The sequence below is a fragment of the Lactuca virosa genome, chromosome 2 (genome assembly GCF_052849685.1).
Source record: "Lactuca virosa cultivar CGN04683 chromosome 2, Lactuca_virosa_CGN04683_v6, whole genome shotgun sequence".
NCBI classification, from domain to species: domain Eukaryota; kingdom Viridiplantae; phylum Streptophyta; class Magnoliopsida; order Asterales; family Asteraceae; genus Lactuca; species Lactuca virosa.
In genome coordinates, this window is record NC_136427.1 from 204,498,082 (window position 1) to 204,517,843 (window position 19,762).

Below are 19,762 nucleotides of genomic sequence, written 5' to 3' on the forward strand. Positions count from 1 at the left end.
CTTTCTTATTTTCTTTTATACCATGTGTTTTAAAACTTGTACCTTAGTTGTTTTATATTTTTTTTAATTGAGTGGGTTGAGTGGGTTCAAAAAGATAGGATTTTCGTGTGTTGTGGGTTCGGAAAGATGAAGAAAAATAAAAGAGAAAAAGTAATGTGACAGTGGGTTCGGTGGGTTGGGAGGGAACGACTCCCTCCTCCCTAATCCCCTACTATAATAAAACAGTACAATTCATGTCACGTGTCTTCTCATACGCCAATCCCCAGCTTATTTTCCCGCCTATTTTATCAAAGTGATTTTACAAAATTGCTCTTCTTCTACTTTTTACCCCTTGGCCCTTCAATCTAGCATTACAAAATTTAAATTCTTCCCACTAAATAAGGAGAATATAATGCAGGTTATTTAAAATTTAAGAAGATATTTCAACTATAACAGATTATTTACCTCTATATATCAGGCCTATTAATTATTATTAATTTTTTTCTTATTTTCAGCACTTTACATTACAAACAATCCAATTATCTCCACTAAATCCGAAAGTAATACAATTTTTAGGCAATTATATGATCTTATATTCCACCTATAATAAGAGATTATCATTCAATTGCTTGAAAATAGGTAATCCTTATAATCTCCAGCAACATTTTTCAATAAAAACCTCTTAAAATTATAACCTGCAACAGAAAATATCATATCTCCTATTTTCAATGCGATTTGAATCGGTTTTCTTTCTCAATCCCATGTTTTTTCAAATTATAAATACATTAAACCTATATCAACATTTCATTCACACGTCCGATCTCTCATAAATCATCTGCATAAATTGAAGGAAAAAAACATCAACCTTCCATCAGTTTGATACTTCAAATCAGTGTATGTCGTTTTTAGTGTTTGCCTTTTACTCTATTTGTATGTGTGTATTCCAATAATACTCTATCATTATTAGTTCTAACATTTTCTACGATGACATCACAGTCAGTCTCCTAAATTGAAGGATCAATTTTCACGTGTTATTTTGATTTTTAGTTGTTGGTTTGAAGATTTTGTAAAAGAAATAATAATTTTATTTATTAAATATAAAGTTGATTTTTAGTTGTTGGTTTGAATATTATCATATAACTTTTTAGTGTAAGTATGTTTTAGAAGCTACTTGAGGACAAAAACGGTTCAGAGAGTATGAGTGTAAGTATGTTGCTATATCTTCAACATTTAACCCTGCATAAAAGGAAAAATACAAGATATATCAACATAGTTTCTGTTATACCATATGTGTGTGTGTTATTTCTAAAAGTTGTTTTGATATAAAGGTAAAGCTTAGTTGGAATTAAAATGTTGTTTCTGGAAGTACCATGTTTTAAACTACAATGGATATATGCAAGAAAAAGAGATTTACTTTTGATTTTACTTTGAAGAATATATCGATTTGCAGCCCCATGTCTTCTTTTTTGAGGTTGACACATCAAAATCTTCAATTTTTCTTACAAGTAAGTTCCACATAATGAGTTAAAAGTTAATTGTGTTGTTTATAATAACTCCACTTTTTTTGTTTAATTTTTTTTTGCAATCTGATTTTTTAGGATTAAGTTTTCTTAATTGTCACTCTTTTTTAAACTTTAGATTTAAATGGTTGGTTTCATGTGTAGGAAAAGGACTACTGGCTGACATAATTTGCATTGTTTGGTGCTGCTTAACAGTTGAGGAAATGTAAGTTTTGAACAAATATGGTTATATTTGTTGCATTCTTTGTATTTGAAATGTGTAATTGCAGTATATTGACATTTGGTAAAAAAACTTTTACTTGATAGAAGCCCCTTTTATTGGGAACATTGTTATTAAAAGGGTAATTTGAGTGGTTGTGTTTGTTAAATTCTGTTATATTCTTTCGTATGTCTAAGTTCATGTCTGGTTTGGCTGGGGCTGGGATAGGAAGAAGTGAGATCACTATCAAAGGGTAACCTCTCCTTTTTGTATTTCATTTAAATGTATTGATGCATTTTTCTTTGAGAATGATGACCATGCTCATTTAGTCAACGTTCATGAAATTTTCTTTGAATTTCACTTAAGATGCCATTGTTGTTGGTGATAATGGAAACAATGGTATTGATGTTGTTAAAGATAAACATAAAGAAGCATTATATACGCTTAAGTAAATGTTTTTATATAACTTACTATGTAATAGTTATAGGTGTTTAAAAATTTATTAGTTTATAACTTACTGAGTTGTCTCACGACTATCACTTTTGACTTGTAATTGTTTTCAAGTTTTATTAGTTCATAGCTTAGTGCATCTTTGTTTAATTGCATATTTGTGTATTTGTCCCATAGAAGATTGCAGATTCATTTATCACTTTTAAACAATTAAAGAGAAGTTTTTGTTTGTAACAAATTCATTTTAGCACTCTGTATCGGCTATTGGCCATAATACTCACTGCACCACTATTCAAACAAATGCTTTTCTGTTTTACAAATGTTTTAAATTTAATGTTTCTATATTAATTTTTATTTGCATTTTCTCAAAGTTTAATATGTTTATTTTTTTCATGTTCAATTTTAATTGGTTTTCTGGTTAACCAAATTACTATTCCGAAACCAAATTACTCAAAATTGGATAAATCAACATTTACTTGGTTTAGTTACATTTATTTTTAAAAAATGTTATAAACACGATAAAACCATAAAATAAAATTGATTACATGGTACAACCAATAATAAATGTTAAATATTACTCATATTCTTTGCATTAGTTCTTTTTCCAAAGAGCCGTTAGTTTAATTTGTATATGTTAATTTAACTATGAGTTTATTAAAAATATCATGTGTAAACTCTTGTAAGTAGTGCCTTCCATTTAGGAAAATAAGAAGGAACGACCAGATTTAGGGTTGTCATTGGCATTACCTTTAATAAATATAATAATGTGACAATTAAATGAAAATAGAATACACAAGAACACGTAGAAAATTTAATGACATCTCTTGTATTAAAAATCATGTTTTTTTTCTTTTTGGAGCAAATTGATCTAAATTTATAGTCCTTTGTAATAACTGTTAAGCTAATTTTTGACCAATTACCGGTTGCGAGAGAAGTCTGGGGTTGGGTGATGAAGTGGTGTGGCATTCTAGTAGTACAGGTACCGACAATTGGAGATTTAGTTGAGTATTTGACATATTTTGGGAAGAATAAGGATAAAAAAATAACATAGTCGCTATATGCTACGGGACGCTATGGTGGATTTGGAAGGCGAGATACGACAGGGTACTTAAAAACATACGTTCGTCCCCAACAATGGTGGTAGATACTATTAAGTCACAGGTGTTCGTGTGGATCAAACGTAGGAGAAAGAATTGTAATTATAAATGGATTGATTGGTCCATATCTCCTTTTATCTATATATCTCCTTTTATTAAACTTTCACTTTAATGTCGATTATAGCATTTTAGTTTTACATATTTCAACTTTTTTATACACTACTACTTTGTGAGTAATGTATGTCTATCTTTTTCTTGATTCACATAATTTTATTAAATGTCTTAACAAAACTTATATTTTATTAGTTTAATAAAATTTTATATATCTTTGATTTTTCATTACTAATTTTAATTATCAATATTGTTTTTTTTTTACCCGTGGTTTCCACGGGTTGTAACCTAGTGATTGATATATCAATACTAGATAAATATAACTGAACAAATTATCTCATATATTCGATATTAGAATGTACGCCTTGTAGCCTATTAGGATTCAATCGCAGTTTACCCGGTTGAAAACACCCCAATAATTTAATGAGATCTCAATTTTTTTTATTAAATACAATTAAAATATGAACAACTTACATAACAAATAATATACTACTTGTTATAGTGTTATAAAGTAACCCAAATAAATATATCTAAACTTCTAGCCTTCATTTTTGAAACCTAATATACAAATAATTAATTATAATTTATAAAATCTCTTTCTGAAATATCTATTAAAGGATACATTTTGATTTTGCATAATAAATAAAACTTTAAATTCTAAACTAAAAGCTTGGTCGGTTGTAGAAGTTTAATGAGATCCTATTCTTTTTTGATAAAATTATTTGTTTGTTTATAATTCCTTTTTAAATAAATATTATTTTATTGTTAATATTATATTTATTTATAATAAAAAAAATAATCAAAATTTACTAAAATACGTAAAATCATTTTGTCTATAAATGAAGGTTAATATTGATGTATATATTTCTAATAAAACAGATTTTTATATTTTATATAATCTTAAAAATTGTAAACAAAATGAGTTATAAGTTGAAAACCTAATATGTAGTTTGCATAATATTAATTCCAAACTTACAAATATCTTCTAATGACCACCGACGTCCGACGGGCAACTCGATACATTCAAAGAACATCATTCTAAAAAGAATTATATATTTTTTAATTCAATCATAAATAAATAAATATATTTCAAAATGAAAAAAATCACGACAACCCAACACAAACAAATACCTACGACAAACTTTGTCTGCCTTCATATTGGAATGTCACATTCCATTTTGAACAAAGACAAAACTCATTTCACCTCCTGAATTTTATAAACCAATCAAAATTTAACATTCTAAATGAGCAAATGACTTCGCTTCTTCTTCTTATATAAATCTTTTAAATTGCACAATATTTTTTTTTAATATTTTTCTTTTGATAGATTAAATTAACTAGGTGTGAAATCCATGTATTATATGAGTTAATTTAAAAAAAAAAAGTTAAATATAAAAGTTAAACTATTTGAAAATTTTGAATTTATAAGAAAATAAAAAAAAATAATGATTTATTATAATGAAAATATTTTTTATCTTTTAAATTTAAACAAATAATTTAAATAAAGAAAAAGAAAGTAATGAGCTTTAATTTTGAGAATTTTGAAAATATTCATTTATTACTACATTTATTGCAATTATTACATTAAAATATCATGTCGAATTTAATAAAATAGAAAACTCATAAAATGACATGTGGAAAAAAAAATCAAAATAACCACAAAATGACATTTGACAAATTAAATTAGAGTGTGACAAGTGGCAAAAACAACCTTCATTTATTAGAGAGGATATATTAAAGAGTAAATTAGAAAACACGTGGCTATGGTATATACAAATTCACACTCAGGATTCAAATTTCAAATATTTGACACAGTTAGTCCTTAATGTTTCAATATTTTGTACCAGATGTACTTCAACTAACACTGTTAGAAAATCGTCATTAAAGACATGAAAATGACAATCTCCCATCAAACCTGATTCGATACCATATGGTACCGGTTCAGTATCGGTACCTAATTCGGGTTTAGGTTTTAAGTACTAATTCCATGTTATTCGCGAAAATGCACATGACTTCACTTTTAAGTATTAAACAACAATGTAGTTCTAAATTAAAGCAAAAATCAATGTACTTATTTTTGGCAAAAACAACAGTATACTTCACTTTTAAGCAAAAAATAGCAATGTACTTTTAATTTAATTTCATGATAATATGTTGTTCGTTTCTAAAAACATACTCAAACTTAAAAGAGGAGCACCAATTATGCGAATATGAAACCGAGTTTTTAACCAAAATTGGGTTATTGAAAAAAAATATTTACCAATCTAGTATAGTTTGAAAAATATTTACCAAACTAGTGTTTTTCTTCATTTTTTTTATTTTTCAATATTTCTTATTGTTTTTCTATTTATTTAAAATATCAGCTTTTTTACTTTTTTTTATTTCAGTTTTTTTACTATTTATTTTAAATATCAATTTATTATTATTATTATTATTATTATTATTATTATTATTTACTATGCATTTAACATAAATATCTAACATACAAAAGAGCTTTATTATTTTGGTTCATTACATGCCTATTTGATTAATTTTTTTCTACCGTTTATATAGTGATTACGAGTTTACTTTAATTTTCTTACCATTTATTTATACATATATTTTAAAAACTTAACCCTTTTACAAATTCAAGTTTTTTCTCATGTCTTTATTTATACAACCTTTGCATGCTTTTTAATTGAGTGTCTTTACATTATAAAATATAAAAAGCAAAAGTTTACATATTTTTTGTCTTTACATAAAAACAAATATGTAAAAACATAGAAAACAAATTTTAAAAAAAATCTAATTTGTAACACGAAAGAAATCATAAAATACATGCATAAAACGAAATATGTAAAAAATATTTAGAAAACAAATTTCCAAATCAATAAAAACTATTATTTCAAAAGACGTGAAAACAAAATTGTAAAAAAAAATATACGGACAAAATTTTATAACACAACTATTACTTTTGCTTTTTATATTTTATTTTCAATGTAAAGAAACTCAATTAAAAAGCATGCAAATGTTGTATAAATAAAGACATGAGAAAAAACTTCTTTTTGTAAAGGGTTAAGTTTTTAAAATATATATATAAATAAATGATACGAAAATTAAAGTAAACTCGTAATCACTATATAAACGGTAGAAAAAAATTAATCAAATAGGCATATAATGAACCAAAATAATAAAACTTTTTTGTATGTTAGATATTTATGTTAAATGTATAGTAAATAAAAGTATATAAAATTTAATAAAAAAAAACTAAAACAAAAATAAAATAAAAAAATAAACTGATATTTAAAAACAATAAATAGTAAAAAAAACTGAATTAAAAAAAGTAAAAAAGCTGATTTTTTAATAAATAGAAAAACAATAAGAAATATTGAAAAATAAAAAAAAAATGAAGAAAAACACTAGTTTGGTAAATAATTTTCATACTCTACTAGATTGGTAAATATTTTTTTCATTTTGGTTAAAAACTCATATGAAACCTTATATGAAACCTTAATCAAGTCGCATGACAATGCAACCATACAAGGTTGCACATAACAAAACTTGGAAACGATGCAACTACACATGTTGCAACTACCTCTAACTATTTGGTTTGCAATGGCAATCAACTAAATGACAATGACTACTTATGTTTGGTATATATCCACCAAAGCAAATTTTCGTTGGAATATTTAAAAAAATTATTTAAGCACTATGCCATACTAATATTAAATATGTAATATGTAATATTCATGTTTTCTAACATATATTGCAACATTTTCTCAATAAAATGCGACTGATGTGAAGTTTTGAACCATGGTTCATCACTCGGAGCTTGATGTGTACAAGAGTGCAAGAGCTTCGCCTGCCTGCAGCTTCGTCGAGAACCTCAGCTTCCTGTACTCTTCGTAGGTGGTGGCCACGTACACACGGGGGTGCTCATCATCCACAAGCTCCGGCAGCGGTTCCACCGCCGCTCTCGGCCCTAAAAGGAACGACGCAATCGAAACACGTATCTTCGCTTCTTTACACTGCACCCTATGCTTCACGTTACAAAATCTTCCATTGCTCCAAACCTTCAAGTAACATCGATCAATTCACCATTGCGTCAAATCTAAATTGAATGAAAAAAACCCTAATTTGGTGGTTTAGGGAGTAGGGACGCACCGTTGCCATGTCGCCGAGGTTAACGAGAAGGGTGCCTGGCCAGGGATCGACGGCGATGAACTCGCCGGAGCTGTTCATGACTTCTAAACCGCCGACGCCTTCATCGTCTTGGAGGATGGTGAGGAAACCGGAGTCTGTGTGTATTTGGACACCAGGGGAACCAACACTTTCAGGGGTGAAGTGGTATTTGTTTATCCTGAATTGACATGGCCAATTCTCGAATCCGATATTTTCACTTTTGGCCCCTAGACCTTCGGCTAATTTCCCTACGATCCCCATAAATAGGTCATGTACTGCTCCAGCATATCTCATGATTGTCTCTCTGTCAAAATTGAAACTTCTATACAGTTAAATCACATGTGTTCATCAATTATTTCAGGATCAGTTACTTGTAAGAAAATCAATCTCTTTCAAACACCATGAAAGCGACCGAGTTCCTGTTATTTCTCGTTATCTACATATCATACGGAAAATGGAGGCCGTTGACTGATTCTCAGTGATGATCATGAAATATGTATGTAAAGTTACAGAAAGAGGGATGAAGTACCTTTGATGTGGTGAAGCATCCAATTGAGAGCAAAAGGAATCGACGTCTTGAGGAGATGACATGTCATACAATCCGAGTGCTTCGTAGAGCGGATTTTTTGCTGATGGAGCCATATATCCGCTTCCGGTGATGACGTCGGTGTTCTGGCGCTTGATCTCCACCGGTAAATCGAAGAGTGATCTGACCACCGCCTTCATCTCCGACATCAGCGTCGATGGGAGGACTTCGTGGTGGTTGAGTAGCCGGAAACAGCCCCATTCTTCGCATGCTGAGATCAATTTGGATAATTGGTTGGGGGAATCTAAATCTTGTAGATCGATCACCGGGATACTGCATTTGGTGGCCATTTCGTGTAGCTGAAATTTGCGTAGTAAATTGGGGAATTTATAAAGGGGAGTTGCAGAGAGGGATTTGTTTTTTGCTTCAAGTAGACAAATTGCCAAAAATACCGCCGAATTTTGTCTTTACTTTCTATTTTATGTAAATTTTCATTTTTAAAAGTATCCAGCTAACTTGATGAACACTTTTATATATATATGTAAAAACTACAGTTTCTAACTTCCACATAAAAATTAATTAAACTAACCAAAACTCTACACTTAATCAAGCATGTCCAATCAGAAAGATCAAGAATTGATCCTATTTATCATCTTGAAACAAGGTTTCAACACAACAAGCAATGAACAAGATAAAAAATGAGATTGTAACCAATTAAACGAATTTATGTGATCTGTAACTTTATTTTGAATAGACAAATTGAAGAATAGAATTTCAAAATCAGTAACAAACAACAATCAATAACTATCCATACCTTAGTCTTCAGATTTTTTTTTTTAATATCCGGAATATAATGCCTATGCACATTACTTTGAAAAAAATTCCCTCTATTTTCCACTTCATTTTAGCCTTCTTTTTTGAAATATTTTGCTCATTTCTAATCATATACTCGAGCTTGAAACTGTGTTGTGAACCACCTACTCGACTTAAAGTAGGTGGACTAACTAGCTAATATGTATCTTTGATCAAGCCAAGGGTGATTGGACAACACAACGATACAAGGTTGCACATAACAAAGTTTGAAGGACAAGTGATGTCTAAAACACGTGATTAGAACAAAGTTAATATCCCTTGAATCATAATGGCTTTGAATGATTAAATATATGACCATTTGATTTGCAATGACAATCCACAAAAGTATTGGACAATCACTACTTACCATTGGTATATATCTACCAAAGCGAATAACAAGAAAAATAGTTCTTGATAATTCTAAATGCAAATGAATATGAGAGACAGGAGTTTGACAAAGACATTGTTTATGAAAAAACTTCTATTGGAATGTCGTAAATAATTATTTAGGCAATATGCCTATACTAATCTTAAATATGTAATTTTCATGTTTTCTATTTTTTCTGAACATAAACTCCAAACATATTGCCACATTTTTTCTCAACATATTGAGACTGATTAAAACCATTGTTAATCACTGGTCGGAGCTTGATGTGTACAAGAGTGCAAGAGTTTCGCCCGTCTGCAGCTTCGTCGAAAACCTCAACTTCCTGTACTCTTCGTAGGTGGTGGCCACATACACACGGGGATGCTCATCGTCCACAAGCTCCGGCAGCGGTTCCACCGCCTCTCTCGGCCCTGAAAGAAACGATGCAATCGAAACACGTATCTTCGCCTCTTTACATTGCACCCTATGCTTCACGTTACAAAATCTTCCATTGCTCCAAACCTTCAAGTATCATCGATGATCAACCAATATCGCGTTAAATTTAATCGAATGGAATTAGGAACGAAAACAAAAAGCCCTAAAATTAAAGGTTGCTTCGAATTTGGAGACGCACCGTTGCCATGTCACCGAGGTTAACGAAAAGGGTGCCTGGCCAGGGATCGACGGCGAAGAACTCGCCGGAGTTGGTCGTGACTTCTAAACCGCCGACGCCTTCATCGTCTTGGATGATGGTGAGGAAACCGGAGTCTGTGTGTTCGGACTCCAGGGGAACCAACAGTTTCAGGGGTGAAGTGGTATTTGTTTATCCTGCATCGAGATGGCCAGTTCTCAAATCCAATATTTTCACTTTTTACCCCTAGACCTTCGGCTAATTTCATTCCGATCCCTATAAATAGTTCCTGTACTGCTCCGCAATATTTCATGATAGTATCTCTGTTAAATATATACAAGTACACAAACAAAATTAGGGTATTGACATTAAAACTTTATTTTTTTTAAATAAAAATACGCATTTTTATATGTTTACAGGTTTCTTGAATTAAAATTCATAAAAATCATTAGATTTATAATTTTTTTACATTTTTGTTTATTTTTTCATATACATACTTATATTAGAAAAGGAATTTATATATGAAAGAATGTTTAATGTTTAAATAATCTTCGTATTTATATTTTTAAATGGTAGTTTTCTTTATAGACATGTTTTTTTACTTATATGGTTTAGAAAAAACATCATAAATGGTCCCTGTGGTTACCCAAAATCTGAAGTTTAGTCCCCGTGGTTTAAAAACCTCATAGATGGTCCCTGTGTTTTCAAAACTTTTGATGTTTGGTCCTTTTTGCTAACTCCGTTAAGTTTGTCCGTTAACTGAAGGGTATTTTCGTCATTTCACCACCACAGGGACCATTTATGATGTTTTCTCGTATTTTTTAAAAAAAAAGAAAAATTAAACATAATTAAATATATAAAAGGTCTCTCTCTCTCTCTCTCTCTCTCTCTCTCTCTTTCTCTCTCTCTCTCCAAGAATGTGGAAACTGGAAAGCATTGAATCAACCATCATAGCCTACATTTTGTGATTGACTTCTTACACACCACCTCCGACGAACGCCATATCTACCACCACCGACAACCACCTTCATACCCACTACCACCGGTGACCATTCTTACACACAAATCTCGAATCAAGGTCCATTGTCTACATCTACAACACCAAATCTAACCTTGAAATGATAGATCTGCAACATTAAATTCGAGAGAAGAGGGAAGGATTGCGATCAATTAGATAAGGAGGACCAATCCTTGTGTGATTTGGGAAATATAGAAATAGATGAGAGATCGATCGATTTAGGCGAAAAGAGATTGAAGGGAGCTGTGATTTTTGCTGCCTGATTTGTTTAAGAACAAGTCGTAGAAAAGGGCAGCGGTTTCTTCTTCTTGTCAGGACACGCATGAGACGCACACATCTAAGAAGCATAGTTGATTGTGACCTCATTTATGGATTGTGTTTTCTCCGGTGGCGGCAGAGGGGAAGTCTGAATCGGAGCCTTAAATTTGAATGAAACTGAAATCGGTTGTGTTTGTGTGAATGAAGAGAGGATAGAAGGGAAATAAAGTTTGAGTCAGGTAAAGAGACGAAAAGGGGTAGGTCTTTCATGTTCTTTGTGGTTCTTGGTTTCATGTTCTTCTCTGTTTTTTCTCTGTGTGTAACTTTGTAAACTTTGAAAACAAGGAAGAAAGGGAGAAAACATAAATTAAGGGAATAAAGAAGTAGAAAATACAATTTGTTTGAGGTCAATGGTTGCTCGTTTGAGTTGATCGGAAAATAGGTTGTAGGGAAGAGATAGAGTCTTTGTTAGGGGATTTGTGGTGGTTTCAGGTGGAGGTGGGTCTTCTTCTTTGATGAACTTTGACATTTTATTTGGATAGAAACGATCTGCCATTTTATGATTATTTATCTTATTGTCTGTTCGAGAGAGAGAGAGAGAGAGAGAGAGAGAGAGAGAGAGAGAGATTGGATATTAAATTTAATTATTTTTTTCTTTTTTAAAAAATAAAATAAAAGAAAACCTCATAAAAGGTCCCTTGATAGTTAAATGACGGAAATACCCTTCATTTAATGGTAGAAAGCTAACGGAGTTAGCAAAAAGGACCAAACATCAAAAGTTTTGAAAACACAGGGACCATCTATGAGGTTTTTAAACCACGGGGACTAAACTTCAGATTTTGGATAACCACAGGGACCATTTATGATGTTTTTTCTACGGTTTAAAAAGTAAAAATATATTTTATACAAATATAAATATATATTTTTACGTATTTAGAAAAAATATATATATTTCTTCATTATAAATAAACAACACCCACATTTTTATATCACAACATAAACACCAAAAACCTCTATACTTAAATATATTAAATTCAAAATGTAATCTTCACTTCGTCAGATACGTGGTATTTACGGCAATAGATTATGTCATTTTTTATTTTGATTATGTCATTTTTTTAACTAATGAAATATTTTTCTTTTTATTAGTTTTATATTATTACACGAATGGTCCCTATGGTTTATGTAAATCTGCATGCTTGGTCCCTAACAACTTTTTTTAACTCGGCTGGTCCCTTACACTTCATTTTGTTGCGTATTTGGTCCCTACCAGACATAAAAAGACTCTTTTACCCTTATCTATTTATTTTTAATATTTTTAATATTTATTTTTGTTATTATAATTAAATAAAGTAAATGGGCCCACCATCATTAGTTGTCGTAAATACTATCCTCTCATTATCTTCATCATCGTCATCTCCGGCAGCCATGACCACCATCATCTCCGGCAACGATCATCGTCTCTGGCAGCCACCATAATATTTTCTAACCATGGTTATTGCTTCTTCAATTTACACAACAATATAGGATCAACCAAATGAAAATCAAACTAAATGAAAATTCTGATTCAAAGATCCACGTTAATTCCTGTCAAACACCACCACTCATCACCTCAAAATAATATTCAGCGCTAAAATTAAATCTTAAGACAAAATTGAAAATCATATCTGAAATCTGAAATCAAACCTCATACCTAAAATCAAAACCACTTATGAAATAAAAATCAGATTCAAAATCTTGAGAAACCTCAAAATCAAACCCAAATTCGAAATCCATATGTGAATCCCCCTCTAAAATCGAATCCAAATCTTGTGTGTTTAAAGAAAATGAAATTGAAAAGTCTATCATATGAACCCGATCATGAACGCGGGTAAACTCTGAGCATATTGGATGAAGCAGATATCCAGTAGAACGATTATGTGAGGCGATATTGTGAATGCGTCTGCTAGCTCTTCATCGTTGATGACCTCAGGTGAAGAAGTCGGAGATTTACCTATGATGAAACCTCCGATCTAACCAACGACAATTTTTTTGTCAGAGAAGTTAGAGAGAGAGAGAGAGAGAGAGAGAGAGAAACCCGATGGACTATTAGTCGCCGAAGGTTTAGGGATCGCAGGTAGATCTTCCGATGATTGTGGATGTGGTTTTTGGTGATGTGGTTTCAAATGCAGATGATAGAATGAGAGATTATACAAGGCTGAGGCGTGAGGATAATGTTTTAGAATTTAGGTAGCGTCGGGAAGGGGATAAGGAGTAGGACCCACATGTATTTTTGTTAATTTTTTTATTAGATAATATTAATAAAAAGGTCAAAAGGGTATAAATGTCATTTTAGGTATGATAGGGACTAAACTAGCAACAAAAACAAACTGTAGAGACGGTCCGAGTTAAGAAAAGTTATTAGGGACCAAGCATGCAGATTACCATAAACCATAGGGACCATCCGTGTAATTTACCCTTTTTATATATTTGTATAAAGAGTAAAGATGGAGGGGGAGGCGGGGTGATAGATGACCATTTCTATTAGTGACGAGGGTGAACGAAAAATGAAATTACGACGATAAGGCAAGAAAAAAGGGAGGTTATATCCCACACCTTTTAAATTTACCGGTGTGTGGAAAACTTTCTTTACTTTTTGCCCACTTCATCAGTTCCTCAACTTTTTTTTCCCTTATCGAAAGTCAGGGTGTGTGTGGGAAGAATCTTTCATTTTTTTTTGTTTAAAAAATATATATTTCATACAAATATTATACTTATTTTGTAGGGAATCAAAAACCATAAATTTTGATATATATAATTTAATAAATATTAAAAAAGATGAAAAAAAAAACATTGACCAATCACACGAGGAGAGAGAATGAGGGGATGGACTCCCCTTATTTTTTTCCTACGGTATGGTGTTCTCGGGTGGGGAAGCTTTCCCTCATTCCTTTCCTCCAACATACCATCCAACCTTAGCTTATCAAATGAAAAAGTGATATTTCAATTAAAATTTAATTTTCTGGTTAGTCTGCAAACAAAACTTTAATTTAAAATACACAAATTGCATGATAATTATTAATATTTAGAACTTATATTAAATTATAAAATTCTGATAAATATATTGTATTTAAATCAATATGTTGACTATATTTAAAAAAATCTGGTTAAAAAAAATTACATTTAAAAAATTGTATATTGAATTCTTTTTCTAATTAAACACAAACTTTATTTTTTTCGATTTGGTTTTTATATTCTTTTTCATTTTTTTGAATCAAACCTATTTTTTTTTTCTAAAAATTGTTTAGAGCGAACGACGAACCGGTCAACCTGTTAATATGGTCTAATCGAACAAAATGTAAGAGATTTGTTTTGAAAAAGTAAAAATAAAACTAAAATTAAGTTTAATCCGAAAAAACATAATACATTAAACAAACTTTGTTTAATGTAATTAACCCTAAATCAGTTAACAAATAAATAAAAATGATACACTAGTTTTTACTAATGACTTTCTCTAAAGATTTCTTTAAACAAGGTTTTGAAATTGTTTTTCTTTATATTGCTAAATAACATGTTCATCACTATTAATAGTTCTTACTTCTGAAGATATAATATCTCTTAATTTAAGAAAAGAATAGAGAACCATCTTTTAAAATTGTTTTATTTTATTTTCCGGATCAATTACCTGTAAGAATATTCATGTCTTTGGAACACCATGAAAGCAACCAAGTTCCTACCAATCTAATGCATCTCGATGGTGATCGTGAAATATGTGTATACAGTTACAGTTACAGAAAGAGGGATGATGTACGTACCTTTGATGTGGTGAAGCATTCAATTGAGAGCAAAAAGAATCAACGTCATGAGGAGATGACATGTCATGAAATCCAAGTGCTTCGTAGACCGGATTATTTACCTTCGGACCCATATATCCGCTTCCGGTGATGACGTCGGTGTTCTGGCGCTTGGTCTCCGCCGGCAAATCGAAGAGTGATCTGACCACCGCTTTCATCTCTGACATCAGTGTCAACGGGAGGACTTCGTGGTGGCTGAGCAGCCGGAAACAGCCCCATTCTTCGCATGCTGAGATCAGTTTGGATAACTGGTTGGGGAAATCTTGTAGATCAATCACCGGGATGCTGCATTTGCTGTTGGTGGCCATTTCGTGTAGCTGAAATTGGGAGATAGATAAAAGGTAGTTGGAGAGAGGATTTCTTTTTGCTTCAAGTTGACAAATTGCCAAAAATACTGCCGCATTTTGTCATGTAATTATGTAATTTAAATAAAGGAAATTAAGTAATCTAACAGCAATTCAATGAGGATTTAAAGAGAATAATAAAAAAAATGTATTTAGCAAAAATAATCAGAAGAGACACCTACTAAGAAAAAAACATTTTCTATGACAAAAAATTACATTTTAGATCGACATTCCGGAATTCCTGGGCAAAATTTCAGATTTCGAAAAAAAAAACTCCTGAATTTTAGGAAAAAGTCTGAAATCAAATAAATAATTCCAAAATTTTTTAGAAAAAAAAATTCAACTTTTTATTTAAATCTAACAAAAAGGTAAAAAAAAACATAATAAATATGAAATATATGTGATATTAGTGTACAAAATCAAACATTTTATCGAAAAACGGTGACATTAAACACTACGAAATAAACATTTTTGACATAAGTATGAATATTTCTTTAAAAAAATCATAAAAAAAACTCCAAAGTTTGAAGATCAAATCCGAAATGAAGCATTCGGGAGTAAGTGCCAATTTAAACAGCTCGAAATAGACTTTTCAAATATAAATAGAGAGATTTTTTTGAAAAAAAAATACTGAAAATGAAAAAGAAAAACTTTAGAATATGAAGAGTATACAAGAATGAGCATTTGGAAGAAAGTTGTTATTTTTCAAAAACTAGAAAAAGAAATAGTTAAACACCGGGCCCCTTTTTGGTCTTTATGATGAGTGTAATAAAAATGACACATAGAAACAGTTAATGTTATGTCCTACGATGCAAGAAAAACATGACACATAGAAAAAAAATACACATTGTATTGTACAACATAGGCAATTATACAGAAATACGTATCAAATAACAAAAATGACATCCATATATTATAAAAAATCAAGCCCACAAAACTATAATATATTACATGCTCATTATTTTTTACACTCATCATCAAGACCGAAAGGGGTCGTGTTTAACTCATCTTCATGGTCTACAAAAAATTTCAATATGTTAAGACATTATATTTTTTAGTAAACATTTTCCATACAAAAAAGAAAAAACTATCCAAGCTATAAACAAAAGCATTTAATGTTATATCATACGATACAATAAAAACATGACAAATAGAAATAAAAAATACACATTGTATTCTACAACATAGGCAATTATAAAGAAATACATATCAAACGTTTAAAATTTTAACAAACGTTTACAATAATTCAAAGAGAGTATACTGATCATAACCGCATAACTAAAACAACACATTGAATATGAATATTGTTGTAGAAGATACATGTAAACACACAAATGGTATGGATTTCTATATGTATCATGTACGTATGGATGAGATATAGAGTTTAAGTCTACACCCCATATTTGTATGGTATCAAACTAATTCTATGTTAGAATATGCTTTCCTACAAGAATATGACGTTGTGTATGCAATTATACATATTTGTGCACTTCTCCTCAAGTTGTATTTTTTTGGCTATAGACATCAAAGAGCTTAGAAACCCACATGATCAAAAGAACTGACCCTCGCAATCTATCATTGGCCCCATTGGGCCCTAACCTATCCATTCCGATGATCACCTTCAAACCACGCAAAGGAATCAGAACCAAATCTATAGGAACCCTCTCCCCAAGCATATTCATAACACTCCTCCGAAATACCCTCGCAACACTCACGGTGCGGTCATCCGCAATCTCCACCTCGAGTGGGGAATCCAAAGTCCCCGGAGCATCTCGAAACTTCTTGCTAAGTGCAAGAGATACAAATGATCGGGTAGCCCCCCGAATCAAAAAGATTCTGAGCTGACAAACCATTGACCAGAAAGGTCCCTATATGAAATCATAACATCATAAGCATAACAATAAGATAAACAAGACATAAATAGATCACATACCAGTCACGACGTCTGACGCTGCTCGGGCCTCCTTGGTAGTCAATTGAAATGCGCGACTCTTCATCGCAGGAGCTTCCGCCTTGATCGGACGGCCATCAGTAATCCTCATCGTGGCGGGTGCAGGCGCCGCCACTGCTTCTCCTCCTCTATCCAACCTCGGACAATGGGCAATTTTATGACCGGTCTGGTTGCAGTGAAAACAAATCAAGCCATTCTTGGGGAAATCCCGACTCATGTGACCCAGCTGACCACATGCATAACATGTCAAGCCTGCAGCTCGACAAGCTCCACTGTGTGGCTTACCGCACTTGGCACATCGTCCACGGCCCTACTGGCCCCTGCTGGGAGGATCAGAGATCTTAGGCTTCTTAGCCTGACCCACAACTGCCTGAACCTACTCCGGCTTCCGCTTCGTGCGAAGCTCTAATTCAATTTCCCCTTCTTGGGCCTTCTCCACCATGTCATTCAGGGTCTTACACCCCGAAAAGCTCACAAACTCCCGAATATCATCCCTCAGCATGGAATGATACCTCGTCTTCTTTATCTCCTCATCCGCAGCATACTGTGGGACTAATACTCCCCTCTCCCGAAACTTGGCGGTGATCTCAGTCACCGTCTCGGTAGTTTGCTGTAAATCCTGTAACTCTCTCACCAAACGTTGCACCTCAATGGACGGTGCAAACTCCTGATCAAACCTCCTCACAAACTCCTCCCAAGAGATCTCAGCCACACCTCGCGGGTAACCTCCTCTCACCAGTCTCGTGCTCGATCCCTCAACATATAGGATACGAACCCTACCTTTGTCGCATCGGGGCAAAAGCTCGTGCGTTGGGCATTCTCCATGTCTGCCACCCAACGTCAACTAGTGATGGGATCCCTGACCCTGAAGAACTCAGGCGCTCCACACGCCTTGAACTTCCTAAACAAGGGGGATCGGGCCCCTACAACAATCTCGGCTCGAAAAGACTTGAGCCGCTCCTCCATGATCTCCATGATGCCCTCCTTGACGGTACTAAAGTTCACTGAGGTAGCGTCAAGGATGCCACGAGTAACCTCGACTGCGATAAGATCGCCCAGCCTCTCATCAACGGGCTCCGCACCAGAGCGTAAACCTGATCCCGATCCTGATCCAGAATCTCGCGTGATCATCACCATCCTCAACTGAAAACATCATAAATAACAATGATGAAGAATTCGAAAGGGATTCCTCCTCACCAGACTCCTAAGAGCTATCAGAATTGTCATTGATTCGGGTACAAGTCCTGTACTTTCAGTAGTATGGTCCCAATACTACCTTCCACACCTACATGTACCTTCCCCAAGGCCATACCTGATATTCCTAGACATGGTTCTAAAAAACGCGCCATGGCGCGCCTCAAGGCGTGCCATGGCGTGAGGCGTGGTGTAGCCGTTACGAAAACATTCAAGGCAGGTTTGTTAAGTGTGGCGCTCAAATAATGTGTCAAGGCGCGCCTTATCGCGATATGGCGCGAGTTTTTTTCAAGACGCGAGTTTTTTTTTGTTTTTTTATTTTTATTTTTTTATCGGGCCTAAAATAATTGAGTTTTTGTTAACTTTTATATTAAATACTAATATAACACTTCTAAAAACTTGATATACTTGATAAAAATCAATAATTATATGATTTATCTCTTTTAATATATAGAAAATAGTCACGCCTTGAAAAACGTCATGGCTCGCCAAGGCTTGTCATGGCTTAACTTTTACCTTGCCGCCAAGCCACGCCTCACGTTATTTAGAACCTTGTTCCTAGATCATCTAACCACAAATCATGACCCAAAAATACAACACTAACTCAAATCCTAAACTATTATAGGATTCTCAATCCTCATCAAATCAGAATTCAAATCAATCATAGCAGGTTGCCCTATGCATGCAAGTTCTACACAAAGAGAATCACATAGACTGTCAAATAAAGCTTCTACCCTAAACCACAACCAGATAAGGAACATGAATAAGGCAGATTCCCTCATTCTAGGGCTATGCAATCCTAAGCATGTACAACTTTGAAAGCATAAGTTGTGCAAATAATCCATTCAACATCAATTTCTCTCTCTCTCTCTCTCTCTCTATATATATATATATATATATATATATATATATATATATATATATATATATATATATATATATAGCATGGCTAAAACATTGGAAACACTTACTTGAGCTCGGACGGTTACGCGCATTGCACTCTCCCATTTTTCTTACAAAAATCTTTTTTAGAAAAATTTGAACTTTTGGTTTCTTGTTGTAAAACAATTTTTACCATTTCCTCAGTTTGAGTTCTAACACACCCAAGAGTGTGCCCGAACCTCTCAAACCAAGGCTCTGATACCAACTTGTAACATCCCAAATTTTACACAAAATTTTAACTTTTATACTTATAAAAACCAACCACAATTGTTTCCAAAATAATCCCATTACATAACCACAGTGTTTCAGAAGATTAGAGTATCAAAAAT

The 19,762-nt window shown here is 32.6% G+C and overlaps 1 protein-coding gene and 1 pseudogene across 2 annotated transcripts; both read right to left on the reverse strand.

Moving 5' to 3' along the window:
* Nucleotides 1-6,979: 6,979 nt before the first annotated feature.
* On the reverse strand, nucleotides 6,980-8,393 carry LOC145160051 (2-oxoglutarate-dependent dioxygenase DAO-like). Its single transcript, XM_079079113.1, has 3 exons — nucleotides 8,047-8,393; nucleotides 7,500-7,821; nucleotides 6,980-7,408 (listed from the first exon to the last, which is right to left on the reverse strand). Exons 1-3 carry the CDS (start codon nucleotides 8,391-8,393, stop codon nucleotides 7,157-7,159), a joined length of 921 nt encoding a protein of 306 aa, XP_078935239.1. The 3' UTR covers nucleotides 6,980-7,156.
* A 952-nt stretch (nucleotides 8,394-9,345) lies between these two features.
* Nucleotides 9,346-15,373, reverse strand: LOC145156735 (2-oxoglutarate-dependent dioxygenase DAO-like; annotated as a pseudogene). The gene is made up of 3 exons (XR_013736890.1): nucleotides 14,964-15,373; nucleotides 9,897-10,216; nucleotides 9,346-9,784 (listed from the first exon to the last, which is right to left on the reverse strand). The product of XR_013736890.1 is annotated as a 2-oxoglutarate-dependent dioxygenase DAO-like (transcript).
* Between the last annotated feature and the right edge of the window lie 4,389 nt (nucleotides 15,374-19,762).

What these genes read in the sequence shown, in the direction of transcription:
- LOC145160051 (XM_079079113.1), bottom strand. Translation starts at nt 8,393, where the DNA reads ATGGCCACCAAATGCAGTATCCCGGTGATCGATCTACAAGATTTAGAT. An exon ending in GATGCTTCACCACATCAAAG is followed by an intron (nt 7,822 to 8,046) that starts GTACTTCATCCC and finishes CAATTTTGACAG; the next exon opens with AGAGACAATCATGAGATATG. An exon ending in ACCTCGGCGACATGGCAACG is followed by an intron (nt 7,409 to 7,499) that starts GTGCGTCCCTAC and finishes TGTTACTTGAAG; the next exon opens with GTTTGGAGCAATGGAAGATT.